Source organism: Rhipicephalus microplus, unplaced genomic scaffold (genome assembly GCF_043290135.1).
Source record: "Rhipicephalus microplus isolate Deutch F79 unplaced genomic scaffold, USDA_Rmic scaffold_42, whole genome shotgun sequence".
Classification (NCBI taxonomy): Eukaryota; Metazoa; Arthropoda; class Arachnida; order Ixodida; family Ixodidae; genus Rhipicephalus; species Rhipicephalus microplus.
The window spans coordinates 3,029,928-3,056,002 of NW_027464615.1; the positions used below are offsets into that span (position 1 = coordinate 3,029,928).

At 43.7% G+C, this 26,075-nt stretch overlaps 1 protein-coding gene across 1 annotated transcript; it reads right to left on the minus strand.

The window, feature by feature from the left end:
* Positions 1 to 1,993: 1,993 nt before the first annotated feature.
* LOC119167336 (uncharacterized) lies at positions 1,994 to 24,756 on the minus strand. Its single transcript, XM_037418800.2, has 5 exons — positions 24,619 to 24,756; positions 15,498 to 15,631; positions 15,346 to 15,431; positions 6,837 to 6,941; positions 1,994 to 2,177 (listed from the first exon to the last, which is right to left on the minus strand). The coding sequence occupies exons 1-5, from the start codon at positions 24,733 to 24,735 to the stop codon at positions 2,032 to 2,034; spliced, it is 588 nt and encodes a 195-aa protein (XP_037274697.1). The 5' UTR covers positions 24,736 to 24,756; the 3' UTR covers positions 1,994 to 2,031.
* Between the last annotated feature and the right edge of the window lie 1,319 nt (positions 24,757 to 26,075).

The following is a 26,075-nucleotide window of genomic DNA, read 5'->3' on the forward strand; positions in this document are numbered from 1 at the left end:
GCGTATATATAGGCACCTAAATAAGGCACGCTTATTTAAAGGCACGTACTAAAAGAAACTTAAGAGATCAGCAGTTTAGGAAAAATTCAAGTTCTCGCCATGAAGACAAGTGCGCACGTGACGTCTATACTAATTCCTGTCTTGAAATTATATATTCTTTGTCTTTTCGTTCTAGTAATCCCCTCCCCGCCATACGTAGGTGTCGACGGTGACAACAAGGCGCTGACTATTAGATAGAGGGGCATATGTGAAAGTTACACTATCAGTTTCCATATACCTTGCTTTCCTCGCTAACCCTGGACCCGGTGGACGACACGCAGTGCACACGCGCACTCCTCGCAACATACCGCCAGCAACATCTCTTCCGAGGCCGTTTAATGTGCTGGCTTATGAAGCATGCGCGCATGACGGCACATGCATGCACAGTGGCACGAATGGTTCTTTATCAACACCGCTGTGGGTGAGGGTGCGAGTTGATCGAAGATTGCCACAACTATTAGAATGCCGAATTCGAGCTGTGTATTTCTATTACAAAACTGTAGAATGTCCTAACTATACTGGATACCTGTTAAAGCGGCGACCGACGATCACGCACTGTATAGGCTGGCAAACATCCCGCTCTGTAAAGCGGCGAGTACTGCTACAGTCGGCAGTATAATCTGAACCATAATGATACACGTGATCTTTATGCATTATAGATAAAGCGTATCGCTAGTATTTGCTTTAGTTTGTCAATAAACTCGAATATTCGTGCTATACGCGCCATCTCACTGAAGCTGCCTGAAGCATGCAGTCTGGAGATATCGCGAAAACTGAGGGAAGGCTTGCGTCGTGTGGTGGTAACAGCTTTTTGTAAGTGAAGCTCAATCACATAACAATAAGCAAAGCAGCGTGAGTGACAATACTTTCTTCGATGAAGCATCATCCCGATGGTGTGAACGAAGACAAACGTGAAAAAATTGTCTTCTTTGAATTTCGAAAAACGCAATATGAAATTAGAAATAATTTTCTATAACTTTGTTAGCTTGCATATAGTACGAACGAGAAAGCACCCCTTGAATGACCTCGGAGCACGGGCAGTGCCGCTGTGCGTTCGATATGCTTTTTGAAGCAACGTCGCACTCTTATGTGCCCAGACGTCGAAGTACTCTTTACGGTCCAAAGTATCGCCTAAGTTTCTGGATCTGTCCACTCTGACGCGCTGGCGTTTAAACACAAACATGGTCTACGGGATTGTAATGTACGAATCATTGTCAGATATCATAGTGATGGCAGTCAGGAGTATTCTCGCGGCCATCATATACAAACGGCTGACCTATTGGGCTTCATCGGCTCATTCTGGATAAGAGAAAAAATCAAGGTTGTCTTAACCTGTGACTCTTGGTTACATGGTGTCAAGCGTCCTTGCAGCGTTCTTTCCGTATAAACTAGCCTGAAATGTACCATCTGTTCTTTCCTGTACCACCGTATAGTAGGCGAACGTTGCATGCAAGAAACAGTGTCCTGCTTCTTTTATTTAACGTCTAAATAGAGTACGGCTCACTCTTACAAGAAACACAAGCAGTGGTGGTTTTCGGCTTTTTGAATTGACTAGGAGAATGCAGCTTCACAGAAGTATTCATCGAGTACAAGCATATTTAGCCGTTTATTTGTCTGCTGCACTCCGTTATTAGTCACTCAGTCAGTCAACAAGCTTTATTAATGTCCTAAGGAACTACAGTGTCATAGTTACAGGTGCCACCCCCGTGTGGATAAAGGGTGTGTAATGACTTTGTTGGCCAGGCTATACAAAAATCGCAATTCCCGGATAAATAATAGATGGCTGTACCTCTCGTACTTGTGTCATGCTAAAATGTTTTATCTCACAATTGCTGAGAAATGACAAGCTACAGGTTTTCCGAACAATTTTATTCAAAGCAAATAGCATGCGAAAGCTGCAAGTGCGCTTCCTTATGTTAAAGTTTTGTTAATTCAAAAAGACCCATTTATCACTTCAGATGTGGTCGCCATTACCAACGGGACCTCTGTCTCTCATTTACAGACAACTTTACTTGTAGTGCAGGTGGGCGCATATGCGTCTACATAGTTGTTTTCAGCTTTCTTCCTGAATAACGAAATACATTTTGCATTGAACGGCCTATCGTATGAATCGCGCACGCGCAACTCGTAGATTGCACCTGCAAAATAAATAAAAATTCAGACATTTTATGCAAATTCACGGACAATCGCGAAACTGACGACTATTTCAAGAATTATACTTTATTAGAGCATTACAGGAATTCATCGAAATAACAAAAATGGGACGTTACCAATTCGTCCAGCTTACATATTTCAAGTCTCTTTTTTTTTGTTCAGCAGGGCGGGTGCGCATACGTGTACGAGCAGTACAAGCTAGTAAATCCCCGCTGCATCAGCAACTATATTTGAACATCGTTCAAATAAATAAGTCAGTGCAAACATTGCTACGCATGCGGTTCCCCTTAGCGGCATCATGTCATTGGTGCACCCAGCTATGTTAGTAACGCACTGTGACAAATTATTCTGTGCATTTAGTCGACCCAACAAGAGCGAGATGATTGGAATGCACGCAGCCTATATACGTCCGGCCAAAATGCTATCTTTATCTCACCAGCACGGACGCACATACGCGTGCAAGTAATAAAAGCGAGTCAATATTGGTTACAATAACGACAAAAGTATCACAATCATTTTGCGAAACCTGTAGGAATCGTAGAAGATAAACGCCGAGTTAAATACTAGCAAGCCGTGAGAGCGAATGTTTGTTATTATTGTTCGTCTTTCATTATTTCAAAATATTTACTTAAACTGTTGTATTGATCGATTACGGCGACCCCCTCTCCTAACACGGCGTAGTGGCTGAAGCACTTGAGTGTGAGGCAGATGATGCCAAGATGAAGAAGTAGAGAACCAATCTCCGTTTCCCACTACAGTACTTAAGTAAAATGAGCTTGGAGCTGGTGGCAGCGCCGCCTCTAAGAGTTAGAAGTGAACTCGCCGAGTTGCTATCGCCGTCATGTTCCGGATATGAGGAGGCGTCTATGCATACATAAAAGGTACAAAGAAAAAGAAATTAAAAAAACTCAAGGCAGCCACCAGAGATCCGAACCAGCGACGCTTTGCTGCCCAGCGGGCTGCAGTAACCAACTATGCCAGCTGTTTTCAATCAAACAAACAAAAGTACAATCACAGGGAGACAACAAGCACTCAAGCATTACAGATGAACACTTAACGGCTAAGACAGCATGAGTTCTTAGCATCGGGAGCTCTTACATCTTGTTTTACAAACAAGAAAGGGGTGAGGCGAAACATCTCTCTAAGATAGAGTACCAGTACGGTGTAAAGCCTACACTGTAAGCAAAAACTATCCGAGTTTGGGGTTTTTGCGGCTCATGACCTCTGAAAACTCTCTCGGGTTAAAAATTACTACCTCGTGTAGGAGTAAAAGATGGTACATGACATAGTTTTACCACCACCTCTCAGGCAAGTAGTAAAAGGGTGTCAAAATCCAGTTTTACCACGTAGGGAGTTTTCTATCACGTGATTTTTAACCTGCGTTTCAGAGTTTATTACCACGTGACTGCAAGGTGCGGCTGCTTCGGCGGCTTTTGCCCCATACCCCCCATTGTGACGCTCTCAGTGAATCATGAAGGTACGCGATGACCACTGTTTTTTTTTTTGGTATCGCCGTGCCTCAGGACTGACCTCGAGTCAACGCACTTTCACTGGAACTGGGGGCAGCATAAGCACAACAAGCGAGAACAGCATTCTGTGAACGGAAAAGAAAAAAAAAGACGGGGGGGGGGATCTCAAAAGAAGGAAAAAAAAGAAAGAAAACCTGCTGTGGAAAGTTGTGCTGCATATTCTCGCAAATTGTTGGCTTTTCTTCGGTGGTGGCCTTGGAGACAGACGGTGCAAGAAGCTCGGTATCTGTGTGTCTCGTTGGGCTGATGAATCTCGCGTGTTTCCTACATCATCGAGCGATTGTGCGCTTCCGAGCGCCTCCGAACCTGCACGTCACGGATATCTCGCTTCCGAGCCGAATCGCGAACATCTGCCAGTGGTAACAAAATCAATCTGGTGTCATCGTCCATGCTTGCCTACTGGAGAAGCAATAAACAAAATGCTTCACTCTGTCGTTGGCACTGAGCCGCGGCCGCCAGTGACCAGTGGGAGTGTGTCGCCGGGACAGGTGAAAGAAGCATCGCATATATTTTGTTGCACAGTAGGCGATGTCTGCATGAGTAAAGTGCTGCCCGAATCACCCACCTCATGCACCAACTGTTCTCAAAGAAGTAGCGCGAAGCCGATGCGAGGCAGACGGAACCAACAAGTGGCTGCCGGTGAGCACGAAGAAAACCTGGACGGTGGTCTTTCGTTGGAAGTATGCATACACCACCCCGTCCCTGTAAGATAGCGGTCACGTGTTCATTTGTGTCTGAAATGACGACGAAATTCGCACAAAATGTGTGTTCTGCGATCGCCAGCTGTGTTTCATTGGATAGCCGTGTGCAGCTTGTGTGCAGGCGTGCACCGCTCCTCTACGCCCGTTGTGATGAATACGTGCTGCTACTGTGTTTGTGCATCGTCACTCAATGAAAATCATTGAGCTACTATGGTTTGTGCGTAATTAGATATATTTTATGGACTTGTGCATCAGCAGTGCTAGCACGCGTGGGGCCATGAGCCCGGTTTGCCAAGTAATTATTGGATACTCAAAAAGGTGAGATCGGGTAGATTTATAATGAAATGTCGGTGTGACATTTAGTGCCCTGCAGCCCACCTTAAGTTTACGCTTGCACCTTCAACCGTTGTTGTTAATCAATGCAAAAAACGAGCTCTCCTATTGGTACTACAGGGCCGGTCGAAAAGTCATGCCTATATATATACCGGATTGTCAAAGTGTAGTTGAGCAACGCGTGCAGTCTGTTCGAGTGGTGTATTATTTTGCAGTTGTTGTGTGTGCGTGTTCGTCTGTATGTGTATCTATGTGTCACCAATTCTGCCGTTCAATAAATTCAATCAATTCTGCTATTTAAAAAATTCGTCGACTCTGGGCGAATGCACTCGTCAATTTTTATTTTTTTACCACCAAAAATAACTCCCAGAAATCGCCTCAAAAACCTTGTGAAGGCAGTAAAAATTTACTCTCTCGATACCCGCTCAAAACCTCAAGGGTGTAAATAATTACTACTCTCCCTACGTTCAAAAACTCAGTTAGCACGAGAGTAAATTTTTACCTCGATAGTAGGTGGTAAAAAAAAAACCCAGGAAAGGTAGTGCGTGAGAGGACAAATGGTTTACCCAGTTTTTGAGGTTATTTCAGGTCATTTTCGTTTAGTGTGTAGGTCTTCGTAAATGTCTTTGAGGTAAATAGCCATTTTACTGAAGTGTGTACTTGAAGAGTTGGTGGGTTCTGCAACCTCGGACTTTTTAAGTGAACTCATTGAGCGATGCGCCGAGGCTATTCGTCACACATGCAGTTTTTTACCGGAACCGAGAGCGATCGACAGGGTCCAGGCCGAGATCCGGCCAAAATATGAATCGTGAGTAACCCTTCTGCAACACTGAGATGCCTTTCACTCCGGCTAATGTTTACATAAGCTGCTTCAAAACAGCGATGGAAAAAGAATGGTTCCTACACGCAGCGTTGTTACGAGTACTTGTTTCTTATGTTCAGCACCGATAGCCATGCATTCAAATATGATAGCGAAGAAACATCTGCACACTTTACCAATTCCTTTGCGCAATGTAGCACTTGCTCGTTAATGCAGCGTTGACGAATCTTCGTATGCAAAGCTCGCTTGTGAAGCTCGCGTGCTGGAAATAAAGCTACTTATTATTCGCGAATGCCGTCTGCAACGTGTGCCACAACGCCGAGCTCATTGGCGTTTAGCTTCGCCCCGTATTCGACGCTTTGATCTTCGCTTGAGTTGGTGATGATGGGGTCGAAGTCAAAGTGCCCAGCGTACGCGACGCCGAGAGTGCTTCTGCTGCTATGCTCTGTTTCACCACTTCGGTTCAGCACTACCAAAGTGACGGGGTGTATGAAAGCCACACGCTTGCGCCGCAAGACATAATCACACATGCAAGTGCCTTAAAATTAACAGGATTGGTTACAACTTCCCCGTCCTTTGGTGTGTTTTATGCTACTTCGATACATGATATGTTTATTCTTCTTCGTATTTACTTGTTACGCAAATAAATATATGTGTCAGCTACCCCAGATTGCCGTGCTTACAAAACAACTTGGCATCATCTATGCACAAGTGATTTCCCACTTCGATCTGGACTTTCTATTGCTACACGTCCACTGCGCTGACAGAAATAAAAAATGATAAAATCTGCCGTCGATTTGTTTCATTTCACTCTGGGACTAAAGTATCAGATACGTCTTGTTGATACTAACAATATATGTTACTTTCTTTGCAGCACCTTACACACCGGACAATTGTTCGGACAATATTTGAGTGTAGCGTCGTGTACAAAATTGCAAGAAGAAGTAGTTAACAGGAAATAGGTGCTCGTTTCCTGTGAAGGAAAGGGGGCTCTTATCTGACGTGAGTGTCAACGTTATGTCACACTATAGCCCCGTTTTCGGTATCAGTGTGTTTGCTGCGTTTGGTTTAGCCCACCATATGTGCACTACATGTGCACAGCTAATCAAGCTACGAAAAAGAGCCACCGCACCTGGCAACGGTTCACTCAAAATAAAACAACTGTGGCATTCGCTGCTGCTCGCTTACTGATTTGCTTGACATCCTTTCAAATAATGCCTAGGACCAGCCATAAACTTTGCAACAAGGAAAAATACTTACGAGGGTGACTGTATGTGGATATAAGGTTGAGGAATATTTTAAAGACTCCACAGTGAAATCCTGGGTCGGCATAGAGTAACTGCTCGATGCGTTTCCCCATGATGCCTGCAGGAAATAAAACATCTTCCCTCTGGAAAATATATTCCTCTGAAATATACACTGTATTGGGAACATACTGCGGTAACAGGTTGCCATGTTCGCTACTTTTGCGCAAATTTCACTATTTCATGCGCTCGTAGCGGCAGCGAATCATCTTGGCTACTCTGTATTTTGCGGCTCGTTGTTCAATGAACAACTCGTTGAAGAAAAAATATAATGATATGTAGTGATATTGCAGCTACTAGTGTTGAAACATTCAGCGTCAAAAGAGTAGCCCAGACATATTTTCATCTCCTAAAATACAATACCGCATTTTCTTTGCACAGAACAACACGATTTTAGACACATGACCAGTATACATGGTAAAAAATCTAGCATGGTACCTAATTTTGGGCCAATGCAGTGTTGAACGCGTATTTTAGAATAACTGAATGTATGAATTCTTCAGTAATCAAATGAGGGTTATAAAACATGGAACTGAGCAGTATACTTGCTTATTGAGAGTTTTGTACTCACTGGCTCTGTTAACTCGATATCCGACAAATTTGTTGCGTCTCCCGTTATAATTAGTCGTCTCGTGCAATGAGCATTTAGGCAGCTACATTAACGTTTGAATCAAAGAAACTTTTCGGGGAATCATTATTGGCCTGACTTAATGCATGGGAGGACAAAGGGCTCGAACTTGTTCTGTCGATCAATCCATATCTTTTGCTTTATAGCTGCAAAACCCTTACTCTTCTGCTCACCTAAGTTTCTGTCTTGCCCTCACCCGTCTGCTTCGTCATGCAATCCAGTCTGGTATTCTTGATGACCAGTGGTTTTTTTCCTACGTGCTGTGTTAGCATGCCTAGCCCATATTTTCACGTTTTTTTACCAAAATCTTTTTGAAACCCTTTGGTCAATGACCACTTAATGCCCCTGTAGCTTGCACGTTTTCTATTCAACTGATCGTGACGTTGTCCTAAATTTAGGCCACTGGTTGCTGCTCCGTAGGCTAGTAGCAGTATGATGCAGCTTTTGTATACATTTCTCTTGAGCAATCGATCATTTACGATTTGAGAACGCGTGCTGAATATACTCCGCCTAATAGTTGTTATTCTAACTACTGCACTCCTACATTTCTGTGGTACCACGGAACTCATACAGTTCCGCGGTATCACTACTCCTGAGTAAATGTATTACTTTAACACCATTTTCACTCGGCAATCATTGCTGTGTTAGAAAACGCTCGAGAATGTTTGCGAAAAAGACAAGAAAATCAGAATATGAACTGCGAGAACTTTAGGTTGAGCTGAAATATGAGAAAAAGATACAGATTAAAAAAGAAAAAGATATACAGAAGAAAAAACAGGAAGAGAAAGAAACTGTGAAATACAGAGGAAAAGAAGACGCGAAGAATTGAGAGAAAGTAACAGAAAGGAGGAGATAAAAACTAAGATATAACGAGGAAGAAATCGAAAAGTAAACGGAGGAGGAAAGGAATAGACTAAAGCAGACAGGAAAAGCAGAAAAATCACGATGTGAATAAAGCAAAGGACAGAGCAGAAATGAAAGAGCAAAAATAAATAGAAACAAAAAGTTGCTCCACTCAGCACTTCCGTAAGGCTTGCGAACCAAGACTCGCGAACAAACTGCCGTGATGTTTTAAGCAGGCGTTCTGTCACACATTGTGAGAAATTCGCAATGAATGATGTTATTGTGTGAAGTTCATAAAGAAGCCATTCTCGCGATTATGCATGAAAAATGTCTACCGTGTTCTATGCTTCTCTCTCCGCAGATATGATAAGGAAAAAGCAGTCAGAATATAAATTTGGAGAATAGCGATAAGAATACATGACAGGCATTTTTATAGCTGTAGACTTAAAAAAAATTTCGTGAAAGGTGACAGTCCACTCGTATCGTAGGATTATCCTACCATCCTACGTTGGCTGCGCTTCACACGCCAACACCAGCAAATCTGAGTGTACTCGGCATACACGAAGTGTTTGTTAGACTATATCGCAGGTAGTCTGTAAATTATGCCATATTAATTTTAAGAGCAGCTGCTAGGTAAATAATAATATTGTAAAGGGGTTGGTGGCATATGTACGATATATATTTAAGAATAAAAGCGCAGGCAAAAGTCACGATGGCTGATCGACACACTCGCGAACCTGTCAGCTTTTTCTGCCTTTCGTTTTTCTTCACTTAATCGCTGTAACAAGACCCCCAGGCGTTGGAGTGCCGTCTCGGACTTAGCCTGCAGAAGTGCGAGAGAACAAGGGCTTCATGCGCGAGACATGTACAATGTCAGCTGGTGACAATCTTGGTGACGTATCAGAGTCAATGGCGCTAGCTCGTAGTTCACGTCGCTAACTTGACGTAAGGCTAAATAGGATCCTACGAAGCGGGACTAGAGTTTTTCAGAGACCTATACTGCGACACGGTGATCAGATGAGCCCGCGATTACCTGGAGCAAACGTTATATTACGATACCGGGGGTCGTAGGGGGCTTTTTGGATATCCTGTCATCCGGAGAGACAAGACTGGGCAACATGAGGAGCCATGTGAGCCCGATCATTGACTTCGCGAGCGTACACGAAAGCAGATGGCGCGAGATGCAAGGTGGTTTCAAATGGCAATATGGGGTTGCGATCATACAAAAAATAAAAAGTTGAAAATTCCGCCGTTTCATGTGGAGAGGAATAATATGAGAAAGCCACATTGGCCAACGTGGTGTCCCAGTCTGGATGATTTTGGGAGACGTACATCGAAAGCATCTCTATGAGCTTGCAGTTGACACGTTCATTTAGGCCGTTAGTTTGTGGGTAGTAGGTAGAAGATAGCTTGTGCTCAATAGGCCACCCTGAACTGTAAATTATTATAAGTAGAGCTGTGCAAGTAGCAAAGTTTTGATGATGAAGCAACAGTAAAAGCATGGCCCAGAATGGTAATACGAAGCCGGCCGAATGAACATTTCTTAAAATTCAGCTCTAGCCCAGCTGAATGAAGACTGCAAGAATTGCAGCGAAATGGGACAGGTGGCTGTCGAAAGTAGATGAAAAGAATATCACATTGCCTAGGCAGCAGAGACAAGTACACCCCTTATAACCACACAGGAGAAGGTCCATCATTCGTTCGAATGTCGCAAGGGTGGTACATAGTTCGAAAGACATGACCCCAAACTGGTATAAATCATCAGGCGTAATGAGGGCCGCCTTCTCGCTGTCCATTTCATCGGCAAAAATCTGCCAGTAGCCATACGGAAGATAAATAGACGAGAAGTATGTAGCTCCGTGCAGGCAGACTAACGCATCATCAATGCGTGGTAGCGGTGATACCGATGTAGGTGGCTGGTGACGTGACAGCCGCACATGCTGAAGAGAGCACAGGCGTGGTGGGGCAGTGTAGGTTTCAGCGACTCTCTGAGGCAGCTCTAGCTGAAGGACGCTGGTAGCACAATCGATAAAAGCGGAATGATTCGACAAGAAGGCCAGGCCTAGGATAACATCATAGGGGCAGTTGTCAATCTCGGCTAAAATGACAGCAGTAGTGTGGTCGACTATACCTTATCGGGCAGTGCACAAACTGACAACCATCGGCATGTCGCCATCGGCCACACAAAGCAATTGGTCAGCTGCTGTATGGTGTCAGAGCTATCTTTAAACGTGTGCGTAGGCTTGAACTCATGACCGAAATGCTTGCGCCGTTGTCGATAAGTGCTTGCACATGTACGCCATCTACTTTAACGGCTATTACACTTCATCTGGTGGGAACAGAGAGATTTTCTGCAGAAATCGTCAATGAAGCACCACCTTCGGTGGCCGATTTCTCAGATTTCCGAGACAGTGTGGCCGGAAGCCACAGGGGACGAGAAGCGCCATGGCTGTGGGGAACGGGATCATGGTTGACGTGTTTGCGGTGAACAAGACTTGTGCCTACATGGTGCAGGCGAGCGGCTGTCCAAGTGTTCCGAGAATAGTCAGCGGCATTGGACACATGGACAGCTGAAAAGTTATGCGCAGTACCATTGACACGGGTTGTATTGGTCGTCACACGGAATGCCGGAGACCATGCATGTGTTGCGGCAGTAACGAGAAATACGGCTAACGCGGTAGCACCTAAAACATATGGGGAGGTCATTCGTAGTTCGCCACTCAGCTTGGATGCGAGTGCGTGGAGGAGAGCGTCGCGTAGAGAAGGCAATCGCAAAAGGGCGTTCGTTGACACTGCGTGCGGTGACGGGACACACGGAATGCACTCCGATGTTTTCAAGCTCCTGGCGCACGATGGCTTGAATAAGAAGTGGCATCAGTGCTGCGCCAATAGAACACTAAGGGCGCCGTTGCGTCCTGTTTTCGACGAACGGTGCATGTCAGGTCTTCCGGCGGCAGTAAACGTCGTGGTGCGGATTGGTCTTCGCAAGTCGACGTTGCGCTGGTGTTTGAAAGTCTCGCGAATGGTTAAAGGATGTCGTTACTTTTCACTTGTTCGAACTGTCGACACTCTTAGATGATCGCGCCCATGGTGGAACAGCCCTTGCACGTAAAAAGCTTGAATGAATCATCAGCGATCCGTTTCATCACATGCCCCACATTGTCGCCTTCCGTCATGTCACTGTCGGCCTTCCTCAGAGGGCCATCACGTCTTGAATGTATGAGTGGTATGGTGCCGTCGGGGACTGGGCACGGCAGGCCCATTCCTTTTTGGCGGTGATCTTACGGCTGGCAGGCTTGCCAAATACCTCTCGTATCTTTTATTTGCATTGGCCCCAGCTTGTGAGTTCGTTGTTTTCATACCACACCTCTAATGTGCACCTCAAGTATAACAACACGTTAGACAACTGAAGTGCGGGATTCCATCTGTTCGGCCCACTCACGCATTCAAACATGACCAACCAACTGTCAACGTCGATGTCATCGGTCCCGCAGAATGTACCGGGATCTTTAAATAGCGTGAAAACGTAAAGTGGCGATCCCATGTTGACGTTGACACGGAGAGCTCAAAGTCAGCTATGGCTGGGAAAGTGATGTGACGTCCGCTGCGAAGCTCTGTTGCCTGATGTACTCAGCACCTCTCACCATTATGTTACAGGGTTGGTGTCATATGTACGAAATATATTTACGAGAAAAAGCACAGACAAGAGTCACGATGGCTGATCGACACACTCGCGCACCTGTCAGCTGTATCTGTCCTTCGTCTTCCCTCACTTCATTGCATTAACAATATCGCTAACGTGTGGAAAAATCACACCGTATGCACGAAATGAATCATAAGTAGACGAAATTTGAGAAGGGTAGGTCCAGGTTAAACCACAATGTTTCCGTGAAACGTTAGCCCATTAAATCATTAGAAAGATGCATGACTCTGTGTATAGTAAACAAATCAATTTTATTTTGTTCTTGTCCGGTTGTTAATTTGTTTCCTTGTTTGATCTGGATTGTGAGGCCCTCTCGTTATACGGATTTATCGTCCATGAAAAGAAGGGAGAGAGGCACTAAAACTATGCATGTCCATCGGATTGGGGTAGGTTGCACATGGAAACATCAGTGAGCGCGTATTTGGGAAGCATGTGTTGTACGATGCAGACATTGGCAATGAGGCCCATCCATCCTTGCGTTTATCCATGCATTCATCTGTTCGTGCATCAGTTCATTCATGGTGCGTGCACCAGTTCATTCATGCGTTTGTGCGTCCGTCTGTCCATGAGTCTATATGTCTGTCTGCCTACCTCTCTGCCTGTGTGTGCTTGCCTGTCTGTCGGTTAGTCTGTTTGTCTGTTTGTCTGTCTGTCTATTGGTTCGTTCATCAGTCGATCACTCACACTACCGCCACCTGCTGAGTGAGTCATACAACTAAGGGTTACGAACCGATTTCAAAGAGACTTTTATGGACAGACCCACGGCTTTAAGAGCTTCACTCTTAATACATTGGTTATAACTTATTGGGCATGAACTTTAGCATATCGTTTTTTTATATAATGTCTATTACCAAATGAAAGTTCAGCTAAATAAAAGAACGAGGTATTTGAACCATAAAAGTTCTGCCTCTATACAGTAGCAATATTGTCAACGCCACTTTTAACTGAGAAAATTCTGCCTCTGTCACGGTTTACGTATATACAGAAAATTCCAGCTGACAGTTAGTTGGACGGTCCATAAATTTTACACTGAGTTTGAATTACCTTCCGCCGAGCTTGTCGCCATATAATAAACCCTTGTATCAAATTTGTTGATCGGTCATATTTACATTTATAAAAGTACACCGGGAACTGAATTAATCAAACGCTAAATACATTTAGCTCATTCACCACTTCATTCCTAATAGTCTACGACATAACCTTCTTTGTATATCATCTCCTGCGTTTTAACAGCTAAGTCTAAACAAACCGTTTCTTCAGAGTAGATTGCCGAAAGGTATGATTTTAAGAAGGAAGTGAAATAGGAAAGGGCTTAGCTCCACTACTCACTACTGCTTCAATAAAACTGAAAATGGAAGACAACAGTTCAGTCAGCACACCGAACTGCTGCGAAGCGATGGTGGTGAGCCGAAGACGACAAGTACGTAAAACGTGAGAATACTAAAAGAACCAGAAAGTCAAACAAATCGCAGCATTGAGAAGACCCCGAAGAAAAAAAAAAGCCGTTATTTACTTAAACAGAAATATATGATTTCATCTCTATTCAGGTGATTGTCTATATTGCTCTCAGGCTAATATAAGAAATATTTCAAATTAGTTTTCTTATGTTTGGGAGCGTTGCGCATGGGTGTGTATTTTGATCAAGCGTACGTAGGAAAATAACGGATTTCATTTGTTGGCAGAAAAATAATGTTGTGAATACTAAAACTAATGTGATAAGAACTCATTTAGCAAGTACTCTTAAGCAGAAATGGCTGCCTTGAAATGAATCCTCCTGGCTGATTTTGCAGTGGTTTTTTAGTGGGAAGCGAGTCGAGGTAACAGCGAAAACAAAGCCCTGGTCCTCATTCTCAATATTGATGAATTTTTTCTGAAAGGAAGGTTTTATTGCCAGGGGAACGATTGTAAAGTTAGCTTCTGTAAAAAACGCATAGTTGAAAACATGATTTGTGCTTGCTGAAGACACCCTACGACAGTTTTTGCGAATTCAGAGCATCGCGCGCACATAAAATAAAGAAAAACATCTTGGTCACAGTAACTTAGCAGCAGAAAACTCGTATTATGATGTCTTGTGGGTGTTACGTTTCACTTTGATATGGGGCGATTTTGAGTATCAATCATAAAAGATCGCAAATGGCATAACATACCTGTGGTTCGGGAAACGATTGTGGTGGGAAAATATACTCAGAATAATAAAACTCTGTGTGATCAAATGTGACCACCTTAGACTAGTGACCGCAATAGTCTTATTGTGCTGCATATCGACTGCGTGTTAATCGAAATATTTTTTCTACACAAAGTCAGGAATAGTATGTCAAGAAATGTGGAGCTGCTAAGTAACAATGATCCAAAGACTAGAAAAAAAAAACGCTATAGTTGGTAGTTTTCCACACCCCCTCCTCTTTTCGCCACCTTCGCCTCTCATTATCACCAGTTTTCCTACCATTATGGTTGAAAATGATGAGACCTCGCATAAAATGCCGCATAAAAGTTTCTTTTGACGTAAACATACAGCCTGAACATTTGCGTAAAAAGAGCAGGAGTATGCATTAAAGGTAGAATTGCATTTCTCATGCCAGAACATTGGCGTCAGGTCACTGCAGCCAGCTGAACGCAGTTTTACGAGAAGGGTAGTGAAATGTAAGTACGCTTTCTGACAGCCCCGCTTTCAGTCTTGGCACCACTTCTGCCTCATCGAAAAAACTTTCTCAAAACACTGCATTCTACAATGCAACTTAATCCTATTCTATTTTTATTTAAAGGCGTAAAGTACAGGCACCACTCTCCAGGCTATAAGTTTGTGGATGTGGAACACCCATTTTTTCTTGTCACATACTTTATGCTAAATGAAAAAATAAATAAATAGATAAATTTTTCCGCGAGTCCTGTGAAGTTTCCTGCTCTTCTATTTATTTCTTTTAATTTGACTCTTCTACGTAAATGTCAAGGTATGTACCTTGAGCAACATGAATGTTATTTATAGCAGAAAGACAGTGTAGGAGCGACTAAAGTGAGTTGGATGCATTTGGAGCATCGTAACCTTCTAGAAAAAAAAATAATCATCGTTCTTTCACTTAGTTGTATACAAGAAGTTCGATTTTCATAGGCGTTTTAACGTGTTGCAAAGGACTCTTTAGGAATATGTTCGAAGTTAGACACTGTTGATAATACAGAGCCTTCATTAACATATTTGAATAAAGTTATGCATGTGAAGGCCACTAAGCTTATATCAGACATTTAAAAATACCATATGAAAGCTAACGGCTGAATAACGAGAAATAAACATCTTACCTGGTGGGTGGACGATCATTGCGTCAAAGGTTCCTCTAGCGAAAACGCTCACTGATATAAAAGTTCCTTCCAAGGTCTTGTTAACCCTAGGAGTGTTTTAATAGTGTCAGCACAGCATGATGAGTGCTTGATTGCACACGATGATGTCTTACCATTTCTCCCCTTTGCAGTAACTTCTCTTGAAGAAAACGGAACTGTCAGTTTGATTAGCAACCTCGTCGACTTTGCATGTCACAAGCCGTTTTGTTGTCCGCAAGGTATATATTGTCGCATTTGCCGTGTAGAACTGTAAAACACAGAACATTCCTGTTCAAATCAAAATCAGTTATCTGCATTACCATTAGAAGAGCCGGTATGATAATTACGTAGCATAAAAAATTAATAAAGAATCAGATTGATCATGAAACAGTGTTCTGCCACCCGTGTGCTAACTTCTTTCTTAAAGGAGTGCACATTTCACCTTTTACTTGCAGTTTCTTTTTTCACCTAGCTGGGTATACATGCATTTTATGTTACAATGTGAGTAAATATGTTTTCATCGCCACAATACTAAGGAAGCAGAAGAACACTATTTGCTTACTAATAAAATATAATCGTATAAGCTGGGCTGTCCAGAGGGTCTTTTCCTATTCGCGTTCCGTTCTATCGGGTGCATATAAGATGTCATACTACTGCATTCATACATCTCTGTGAGATCGCTTAGAAATCATTCGAAACATACAATAAACAGACACATTGTTGTTTAAACCATTCGCGATTCACATTCTTCTCGTACCTATGGTGATTGGCATAGTGGTATTCCTGCCATGCTAACGTTGTGGGGAAAGTTAATGATGCAAACAAAGCTTTACTGTAGCAATGAACCTCCAACCCATCAACAGGCTATTTCAAACGTTCTTGTTCTTTAGTTTTAATGCGAGCCCTGCCGTGGTGGTGTAAGGGCTAAGGTACACGGCTGCTGACCCACAGGTCGCGGGATCAAATCCCGGCTGCAGCGACTGCATTTTCAATGGAGGCAAGAATGCTGTAAACCCAAGTGCTCAGATTTGGGTGCACTTGAAAGAACCCTAGGTGGCCGAATTTCCGCATGCCTCTACTTCGGCGTCTCTCAAAATCATATGGTGGTTTTGGGACGTTAAACTTCACATATCGATCTATCTTTGTTCTTATGTGAATACAGATGTCAAGACCACAACCATTTGCCAACATACTGGCAGCTTTAACACTTTGTTCAAAATCGCCCTTTTAACAATTTATTACATGACACATCATTGTTGCATTGTTTCATTAGGCAGCACCATATTTCTGGTATACATACGCTATTGATTTTACATACGGTGTGCCAACTCAGTATTGCTTTTGTGATTATAGAGGTAAAGTAGGTAGTCCTGTGACTGAGTTACGCATAATCCACAGCAGGAAAAAACTTGCGTACTAGGCAATAAAAACAATTCGGCAGAACGCACGTACCTGGCAATCGACGGTATGTGAAGCATGCGAAAACGTGTTGCATTTTTTTTATTTAGCAACACGTCATGAAATGATGCTAAATATAATTAAAAGCTTTGCATGCACTGACATACGTTGAAGATTTGCAGATGTTTGTATAACCAGTTGTTTGAACTTGCGCAACGATGCCTACTGGAACACGCGTATTAGCTACACCAAAAACTAATATGAAGCGCTGATGCTTTCGAGGTTGCTGGCCCTGGACACTGCTACATAAATAAACTTCTGTGCATTGCACCTAACCACAATTGATGTTAACCCGGTGTGACGGCTTTGTCAAAGAAGTAGGACTGTAATGTTTTTATTGCTGCCTACCCAATAAAATTGGGTAGGCAGCACTAGAACCACTATTGATGTTTCCAGAAGATTAGCGCCTATTTGAAAAGTAGTATTGAGACCTGGCGGTGCTCTGTGGTACAGTGCTTTATTGCCACGCAGAATGCTTGGGTTTAATTCCAGCTGGTACCCTGACCTTTATTTTTTGCACTAGTCTGGTGTACGCTAGCGATGTCGGATATCTCTGAACGTTTCCGCATTTGCATTGCCCATGTGTGTTCTCGTCGTGCCTGGGTAGATACAAAGTTTCAATCACCTGTGACACATACCCACATACAAGTGGCACATACCTACCCGTAGAAGGTCCCCGTCCTGATTGTAATACTTATATGCATGCCTGGCGGGAAGTGTTTAATGACGTACGCGACGGGATTGTGACGTTATTCATGTCTTCACCAGCGCGTCATATTCGTCAAATAATCTTACGTTCCATGTAAAGTTTGGTTCACGCCAAGTTAAGGGGTTGAACACGAGAGCACCCAAACGTAAGCTGTTAGATAGATAGATATGCTCAAAGTCGTCCAAGTTCGCTAGGAAAAACTTCGCTTCAAGTAGTTGAACGCAATAGGGGGATCCTGTTCCTAGTGCGTACTTCAAACACTTAGTGCATTAAACCTTTTCGAATTGCTATGCACCCACTACGTTGCCTTAAGGAAGTAGGCCCAGTGGCGTGTGGGCCTTTTTTAGTATGGTAGTGGCTTTTAACCATGGAGCCATTAGGATAACCAAATATTCTGACGCCTATTGGCTATGGACCCTTGTACACGCATTATTGGTGCAATATTTCATGCTGCACTGTGAAGCTTGTGCACAGAACGCGTGTGTTTGGGAAGTATGAAAGCTACTTTCGCTGCATTTTCAAGCAGAGGAAGGTGTTTTGACTGTTTTCACAAACAGAGGCATGGCCGTGTGGTACAACATCCGCTGGTCGCGCAAACGACGCGGATTCGATCCGCACTTGGACCGAAACAACACTAGATCGGTTCCCACTCTGCCAACACCGGATCTTTTGCAAAACGAGCTTTTTGACGCTATCACGTTCATACATGAATATAGTGTACAGTGCGGAAACACATAAACAAATGTTGTGTAGAGAACACGCACAAAGGCCCAGTTGCTACTGACATTTATTCACCCCGGGATCTTTGAATCGCTTTCACTCTCTTGTGACGCTCAATGCGAAGCTGGTGAGCTGCTCTTCACCCACTTGTCTGCGGCGAGTGCCTGATTGACGCTAACTAACAGTCTGCCCTGCTAGAATTAAAAATCATCAGTGAAAAAGCTGAGAAATATAATTTTTGGACAAAGTTTGCAGATTTGCAGATTTTGCATTCAAAGCACGTGCTGTGTCCATGACTTCTGGTGTCGTCTGATAACATCAATGTTTACGCTTGAATGTAGAGCGAGGACGTTATTTATGACTGTAATCTTGCCTTTCTGTGAGTCAAAATAACTATGGTCTGTTGTAGATGACTCGCCATAGTTCTTATACCTTGGTTTCCATGTGTGCGCTGCAGAGCCATAGATGTATACAAGTGGCTGCGTGCATTCGTTTGTGAAGCCTGGTTGCTTGGTTGAATTACGTTGATCGGACTTTAAAGCGTGTCACATATGGCGTGTCACGTCATACAAATAATTTACGTTATCATTCCAGGCAAGAACCTTCACGATATCAAAGTTTTAAGCAGAGACTCTGTATGCGCGTCGTAAATGCCTAAATTTTAAACGGGAAAAGGCTGAGACTACGAGGAGAAATTGAGCGCACGATGGTGATTTGACATATTATGAAAGGCAGTGCCAAGCTCTTTTATGCAACATACTTTTGCAACTTTAAAAATTCGGCACATTCCACGCAGCTTGAGCATTGTAGTTATTTGAAGCATGCGAATTCGAGGTCAATGTGTTTTAACTTTTATTAAGCAAGGCTTTAAGTCGCGCTCATTATATATACAACTCCACTCCCCGACATACGTTAGACAGCCACGTATGTTTCATATTAGCAGTTGTTTAGAGTTGCATAACGATGCCAACAGCAACATGAATATTAGCAACACTAGAAGCGGTAAGCCAATAAGAAGCGGTGGTGTTTGTGCTGGGGATCACAAGCATGGTAGGCCTCAACACTGCTACACAAATCAACATTAGCAGATGACATTTAACTACAGTTCACGTTAACTTAACATGACAGCTGTATCATAGGAGTATATTTGTAATGTTAATAAAATTTGATAGCCAGATTTGACCACAATTGAAATTTCCCAACATTAGCGTCTATTTGCAAAGTATTTCCAAGACCTTGCGTTGCTCTGTGATCGATTACTTGATTGCAACGCAGGATGCTGGGGTTCAATTTCTACTGTGACACTGACATCTATTATTTTCATCCGGCCAATGCTGGCGATGTCAGCTTTTTCCTGATGCCATTTTTGTGCCACATAGCCGCATACGAGTCGCAGATACCCACCCTCGTCTATGTGACACTGTTTCTTGGAAAGTGCTTGATGACCTACGCGAAGAGATTGTGACAGCATTCATGTTAAAACCAATGCGTCATATTCGTCAAGCCATCTTACGCTCCCACAGTAATTTCGGTGTATTTCATGTTAAGGGGGTGATCATAAGAGCACGCAGACATAAGCGGACGGATGGACGGATGGAGAGACAGACATACGGACGGACGGACGGACGGGTGGATAGATAGATAGATAGATAGATAGATAGATAGATGCCAAAAATGCTCGCAGTACACGAAAAATTCTTCGCAATAATTAAATAGCCATTTTTCTTGTTCATGGTCCTCTAATACCAGCGTCACACGGGCACTTTTAATTGCGATCAGGGCAATTCAGATCCGTTTTATTGATCGTGATGAAGTTTATGACCGCTGCTATACGGTCAAAGCTAATCCTGTTCGAGCTTGGTTGGGTCAGATAAAATACAGCAGGTGGCGCTTGCGAGCCGCAAAACAGGGTAATACAAGATAAGGCAAGATATAACTGCTCAATTAGAGTAAGTGAGTGAATTCCAATAGAAAGCAAACGTGCGAGGAGAATAAAGAAAAGGGGGGACGTGAATGAGCACAAGTACGCGGGTATTATGTGCCAGCGGTCAGCGCAGAACCGTGTTTGTTGACGGATTATGAGAGAGGCTTTCGGCCAGCTCTGGGTGTAAGCAGGCTGATAATGCTGATTACCAGATTCAAATGAAAAACGAAAAGTGGAGCTTGTTGCGCAAGTGTTCAGAGCTATACAGAGCGTGCCAACCTGCCATCATCACTGACAGCCATGCATTTCTTATCCGGCAGCTCTGCGCCATCAAAAGCACAAATGTTACTCAGGAGCGATCAACCGCATGATCTTATTTATCTTTAATCATAGCCTAATCACGCATTCCCCTAACAACTATTTATATAATTGGATGTATAACGAAATTAAATAGAAGTATTATAAACTCTACGCGTCACTTTTCAATGCGTGTAACGTTCGAAGTAACCTGTTTTCCATGCATTGTTCTTTTTTATTTAGCAATTTGTTAGGTAAGTTTATTCTGTGATCCCAGTTTTATTACGATTATATTAGCTGCTCTTGATTCAATATAATGAGTGAACATTTCCTAGAGAGAGAGAAGAGACGTAGCAGAGGTAGGGAGCTTAACTAAACTATGCGTCCAGTTTGTTACCCTACACATGGGGAGAGGGAGAGGGGAGAAAAACAAGAGAGAGAAGGATAGACACATGTCACATCACACACACAATGCCGACTTTCACAGACGGTCTCTCAATGAAGTTGCTGTCCAGTATCTCAGGAGGGCTCGTGTGGCTTTCTGGGCTGATGTGCTGCGCGACCAGGCTCCTAAGATCTTTGCTTCATTAAATGGCCGGTCATCAGTCTATTCAAGGCACACCGGAGAGTCCGGTGATCTTCATCAAGTTGGGCACAGTGGCACAAGAGATGTTCAATAGTCTCTATAAACGTGCAGCTTTCACACATGGATGAATCTGCCATGCCAATGCGGCGGTTGAATGACTTAGGAAGCGCTACCCAAGTCCACAGCCGGCACAGGATTGTAGCGTCCCGTCGAGTAATCTTGGATGGCAGTTGTTTCTGGAGTAATGGCTTAAAGTTCTTAGGGCGATGATTGGAGTTAAGTGGAGAATTTCAGTGCGCAAGCGTGGCATTATGCGCGATGTGACGAAGTTCTCTAGCTGCGTCTACTCTTGAAAAGGGTATTAACAGTGCGGGCACACCATCGTGGGCACATCGGGCAGCGTCGTCGGCGAGGTGGTTACCACTGATGCCACGGTGGCCCGGCAACCATTGTAAAACAATGTCGTGTCCTTGATCAGCGGCGCGATGACAAATTTCATTCATACGATACACCATCTGGTAGTAGTTTTCACATCGTAGACTTCGCACGCATTGAAGGGCTGCCTTGGAGTCGCCGAATATGGCCCGTCTTCTAGGAGATTCTTGCGCAACAATCTACACAGCGGATCGAAGAGCGGTGAGCTCGGATCCCGTAGATGTCGTGACGTGTGATGTCTCGAATTTGACGGTAATTGATCGAGATGGTATGACAAAGGCATCTGTCGAACTTCCCGAGAACGAACCGTCCGTGTAAACATGAATTCGGTTAGCATACGACAAATGCCAAAGGTCTAGTGAGATATGTTTGAGGGCTGCAGATGACAGGTTTGCCTTTTTAGATATCTCCGGCACTTCAAGGTGCACAGTGTGTTTTTTCATGTGGCACTCTGGAGATAGATAAGGTATGGTTGCGGGCGAGAATCTCCATGAGATGAAGTTCTGGTTAGCCGCAACAACTTTGGAAAACGCTGCCTTTGGTCTTTCTAGTGGCAAGCTAGCAAGGTGGTAGTTAGGCACTCTGGATATGGGACGGATATGTGTCCAGAGTGTGTCGACAGTTATATATGTCGTTATGGGATGGTATTTAGCAATACCAACTGTTGCTAACGCATTAGCGCACCGAGGTAGCCCAAGCATGTGCGGAGGACTTGGCCTTGAGTGCTTTGCAGGACCCTGATGTTAGTTTTTCCGGCGTTGGAAAGCACGGGCGTGCTATACCGCAAATTTCCCAAGAAGAGCGCTCTGTACAGCTGAAGCATAGACGACAGTGATGTGCCCCACGTTTTACCAGCGAGAAATCTCATCACGTGTGTTATAGAGCTGAGCCTCTTCTTCAAGTGCGAGATGTGAGCACTCCACGAGAGATCTCTGTCGATAATGACGCCCAGGAATCGGTGACGTCTCATATACGAAAGGTTCACGTTGTCGATGGAAACAGGATAATAGATTATGGGCTTGCGGGTAAAAGGGACTAAGGCGCACTTCTCGGTGGAAATTGTGAGGCCTCGAGCATGGAGGTACGTCGACTTTATTCTCACTGCTTTTTTGGAGCCGTGCGCGTACCTGGGGTTGTGTCACTGCTGAAGCCCAGATACATATATCATCAGCGTATGTAGAGAGATTGACTGATCGAGGTAGACTTTGTACAAGGCCAATGATCGTGAGGTTAAACAGGGTAATACAAGATAAGGCAAGATATAAGTGCTCAATTAGAGTAAGTGAGTAAATTCCAATAGAAAGCAAACGTGCGAGGAGAATAAACAAAAGGGGGGACGTGAATGAGCACAAGTACGCGGGTATTATGTGCCAGCCGTCAGCAGAGGACCCTGTTTCCTGGATCCACCGATGGGGGGGCGTGTGGGCTACGTGAAGATATAAGTACAGTTCGTTGTTCAAAATAAACCAGTTGTTGCGCCCGTGTTGTTTGCCTCTTTTCCTTGTGTCCGTGTACGTGTTTGCGCAAAGAAGTCATGAATGAGTACCAACTCGCCCAACTTTCAGTACTGTTGTTAAACAGCGTAGGCCTACAAACACCGCCTTGTGGAACGCCACGAGTGGTGTAATGATCAATGGTGCGGCCTTCCGCAGTAAGCACGAGGACGATCTCCTCTGTAGGTAGCTCCGAATCCATCGAAACATTTCTCCACCGATTCCAATGTTTGCCAAGGCATCTAGGATGGCATCGTGCGTTACGTTGTCGTATGCACCTTTTACATCTAGGAACAATGCAACCGAGATGCGCTTGAGGTATTTGTATTGTTGCACAGAGATTAATTTTGGCATAACAGCGCGGTGAAACTACAAACGTTATCTATAAAATTACCATGACCCATACACTTCGAGAACAGAATGACAGGCTCAAACGCGCTTCACTCAGCCACTAGATAAGTCATGGCTTAATATATAACGCTTCCATATCTGTATTTTCCTTCTCTTAATAATATGTGGGGCTGTGACACTGACATCAGTATACAACACTGATTATATATGAGTTAAGACAGGAGGACACTGCAAATGTGCAAATGGTTATTTTCGCATGTTTACGTATTACATTTTCAGGAATTTGATGTCCAGTGATTGCGCCGACAGAATCCCTATGTGCGAGACCGCGAAGCAGAAGCGCTCCATGAAGCTTGTTGATACTCACACCGCGCTGGAATTAAACACACAAATAAAAGACACACTGAAGCACAGGTAGGACACACACGAGCGCGAACTAACAACTGTCAGTTGTTAGTTCGCGCTCGTGTGTGTCCTACCTGTGCTTCAGTGTGTCTTTTATTTGTGTGTTTAATTCCAGCGCGGTGTGAGTATCAACAATGTTCAACCAACTAGCCCCCACTCTTGCCCTTCTATCCATGAAGCTGCGCGACGCCGCCGCCAAGATCCCAGCGTTCGAGAACGAGAGGCCCAAGCGTCACGGCAACGGCGCGAGGACCCTGCCGTACATATACACACACAGTGTTTCTCACGTCTTTCTTGGTGATGTCGTGGGCGAACGTTCACTGAACAGTCACGATTTTACCGATGATTTCCCCTCAGGAGCTTCGCCCACTCATCATCATTCACCCCGTGGATATGCTGTGAATTTTTTTGTACAACAAATGTATGCCTCATCGATAATGGAATACCAATTTATACATTTTTCATGTATCGATATTGGTTTGTTCAAACTACATAACAATTTTGGCAAACATCAAAAGAGAGATTTCTTATCGTTCTTATATTCGTGCGAGCCTGGTGGCACACATGTCACCACCCAGTTATAAAAGGGGTGCTCATAGCATACCATATGATGTTCTACAGGCCCCTTAAGTTAAGGTATACGAGCTCATTTACTTGAGTAGATGTATTTGTTTTGGTAGAGATAGGTGACAAAAGTGTTTATGCAGTCTCGGTAAAAAAACCTAACACGCCGTGAAGAGGCATCAGCATGCATTCTACGTGAATGCCTCTGCTAATTTCGGCACAGGTTGCTTCACGTATTCTATATAAAGATATTTGTGCAGAATTCTCTGCTGAAGATCAAGGTGCGTCGCGTTGTTGGGAAACGACAGCTCACCTTTGTAATATCTGGCACCGTCTTAGGAAAATCAGGAAAATAACTAGTTCCGGCGCATTTTACCGATACTGTAAGGGCTACAATAGTCAAGACAGCTAAAATGCATTGATTTATCATGTCTAAGACATCAAACTTAACGTGTTCCTTGCTTCGCGAGTTCTTCAGTAATATTTCTACCGCGCTCAAAGCGCTGTTCATATATCTTCATGTTATATTTATCCATATAAGAACAGTGTTTCACGACGATAGACCACCTGGACAATGTGTGGACGAGCCTCTTCCTTGGATTGTTATGCATCAGTTTAAGGACAATGAATACAAAAATAGTGCTAGCGATACTTTATAGAAGAACACTTCAAACAATCCCCACGCAATCGCAACTACGCTGTGATGGTTTCATAACAATAAAATAACACAGAAAACATGTAAAACGTGCGTTGTGAATGCATACAAGGGCGCGCGAGGGTACTTTCTTTCGTCCACGTTTTCTGCACACTTCCATCTGCCTTCTACATTTATTGAATACAAGCTAAACTTCTCAATTGTTTGAGGAACGTTGCGTTTCGCTTTGCTTCATGGCGTAAAGCGTTATCCATTGACTCATGCTATAAAGGGCACGTAATGCACGTATCCTCAGAACTTCTGACACGTCAGAATACCTAACGCGAGCCTATAATCTACATAACACAGGTCATTAGTATCTTTCACTCGACTAAAAGTAAAGTTTCGTTGGATGAACATTGCAAATGACCGTGTGCGGTGCGTTATAAACTTGCGTTAAAGATTTCGTTGCGGCAAAAAAGCTAAAATTATGTTGAATTGCTGTTTTATTGAATGTAGCTATAACCACTTGAGCCTCCGCGCTGACCATATGCAATGTTTAGTAATGACAATAAAAACAAAGACAAAAACAAAGATAGCCATGCCTAACAGGGTTCATGTGGCGCTTTCTGTTGGCGTTGTGCCGAAGTTATTGGATTGTGGCATCGAATTGCATTGCTTCATCGAGGGCGAAAGTTTGCTGGCCACCGCCCAACTCAATCTCATCGGCATAATTGAATTTACTGATGAAACAGCGCAAATAGCTGCGTTGTACGGGCAAACATCGGGCCTTCGCGGCGGACCGAATTAGGTTTACTTCAAGTTGGAGAAACTGTCCAGCCAGCCCCAGGTTGAAGAAAGTACCTAAACATGTTTAGCGGTCCTTTCTAAAAGCAGCAAGCTCTTGTGCAGTGCATGGCTTCAATACTACAAGCAAGACCTCAATGGTTTTCAAGGTAGCTCTGCGATGCGAGTCTGCGACTCGTGTCGCCGATTGCATGTATTTCATGGAGTTTCACTGGCCCGTCAGAAGGTTAATGCGCACTCTTTCACTTGAATACAGAACGGAGCTATGCAGGGTCAATATATCGTTGAGATAAGGTAAATCATAGTTTGGCATGTAATAGGATGGCTTT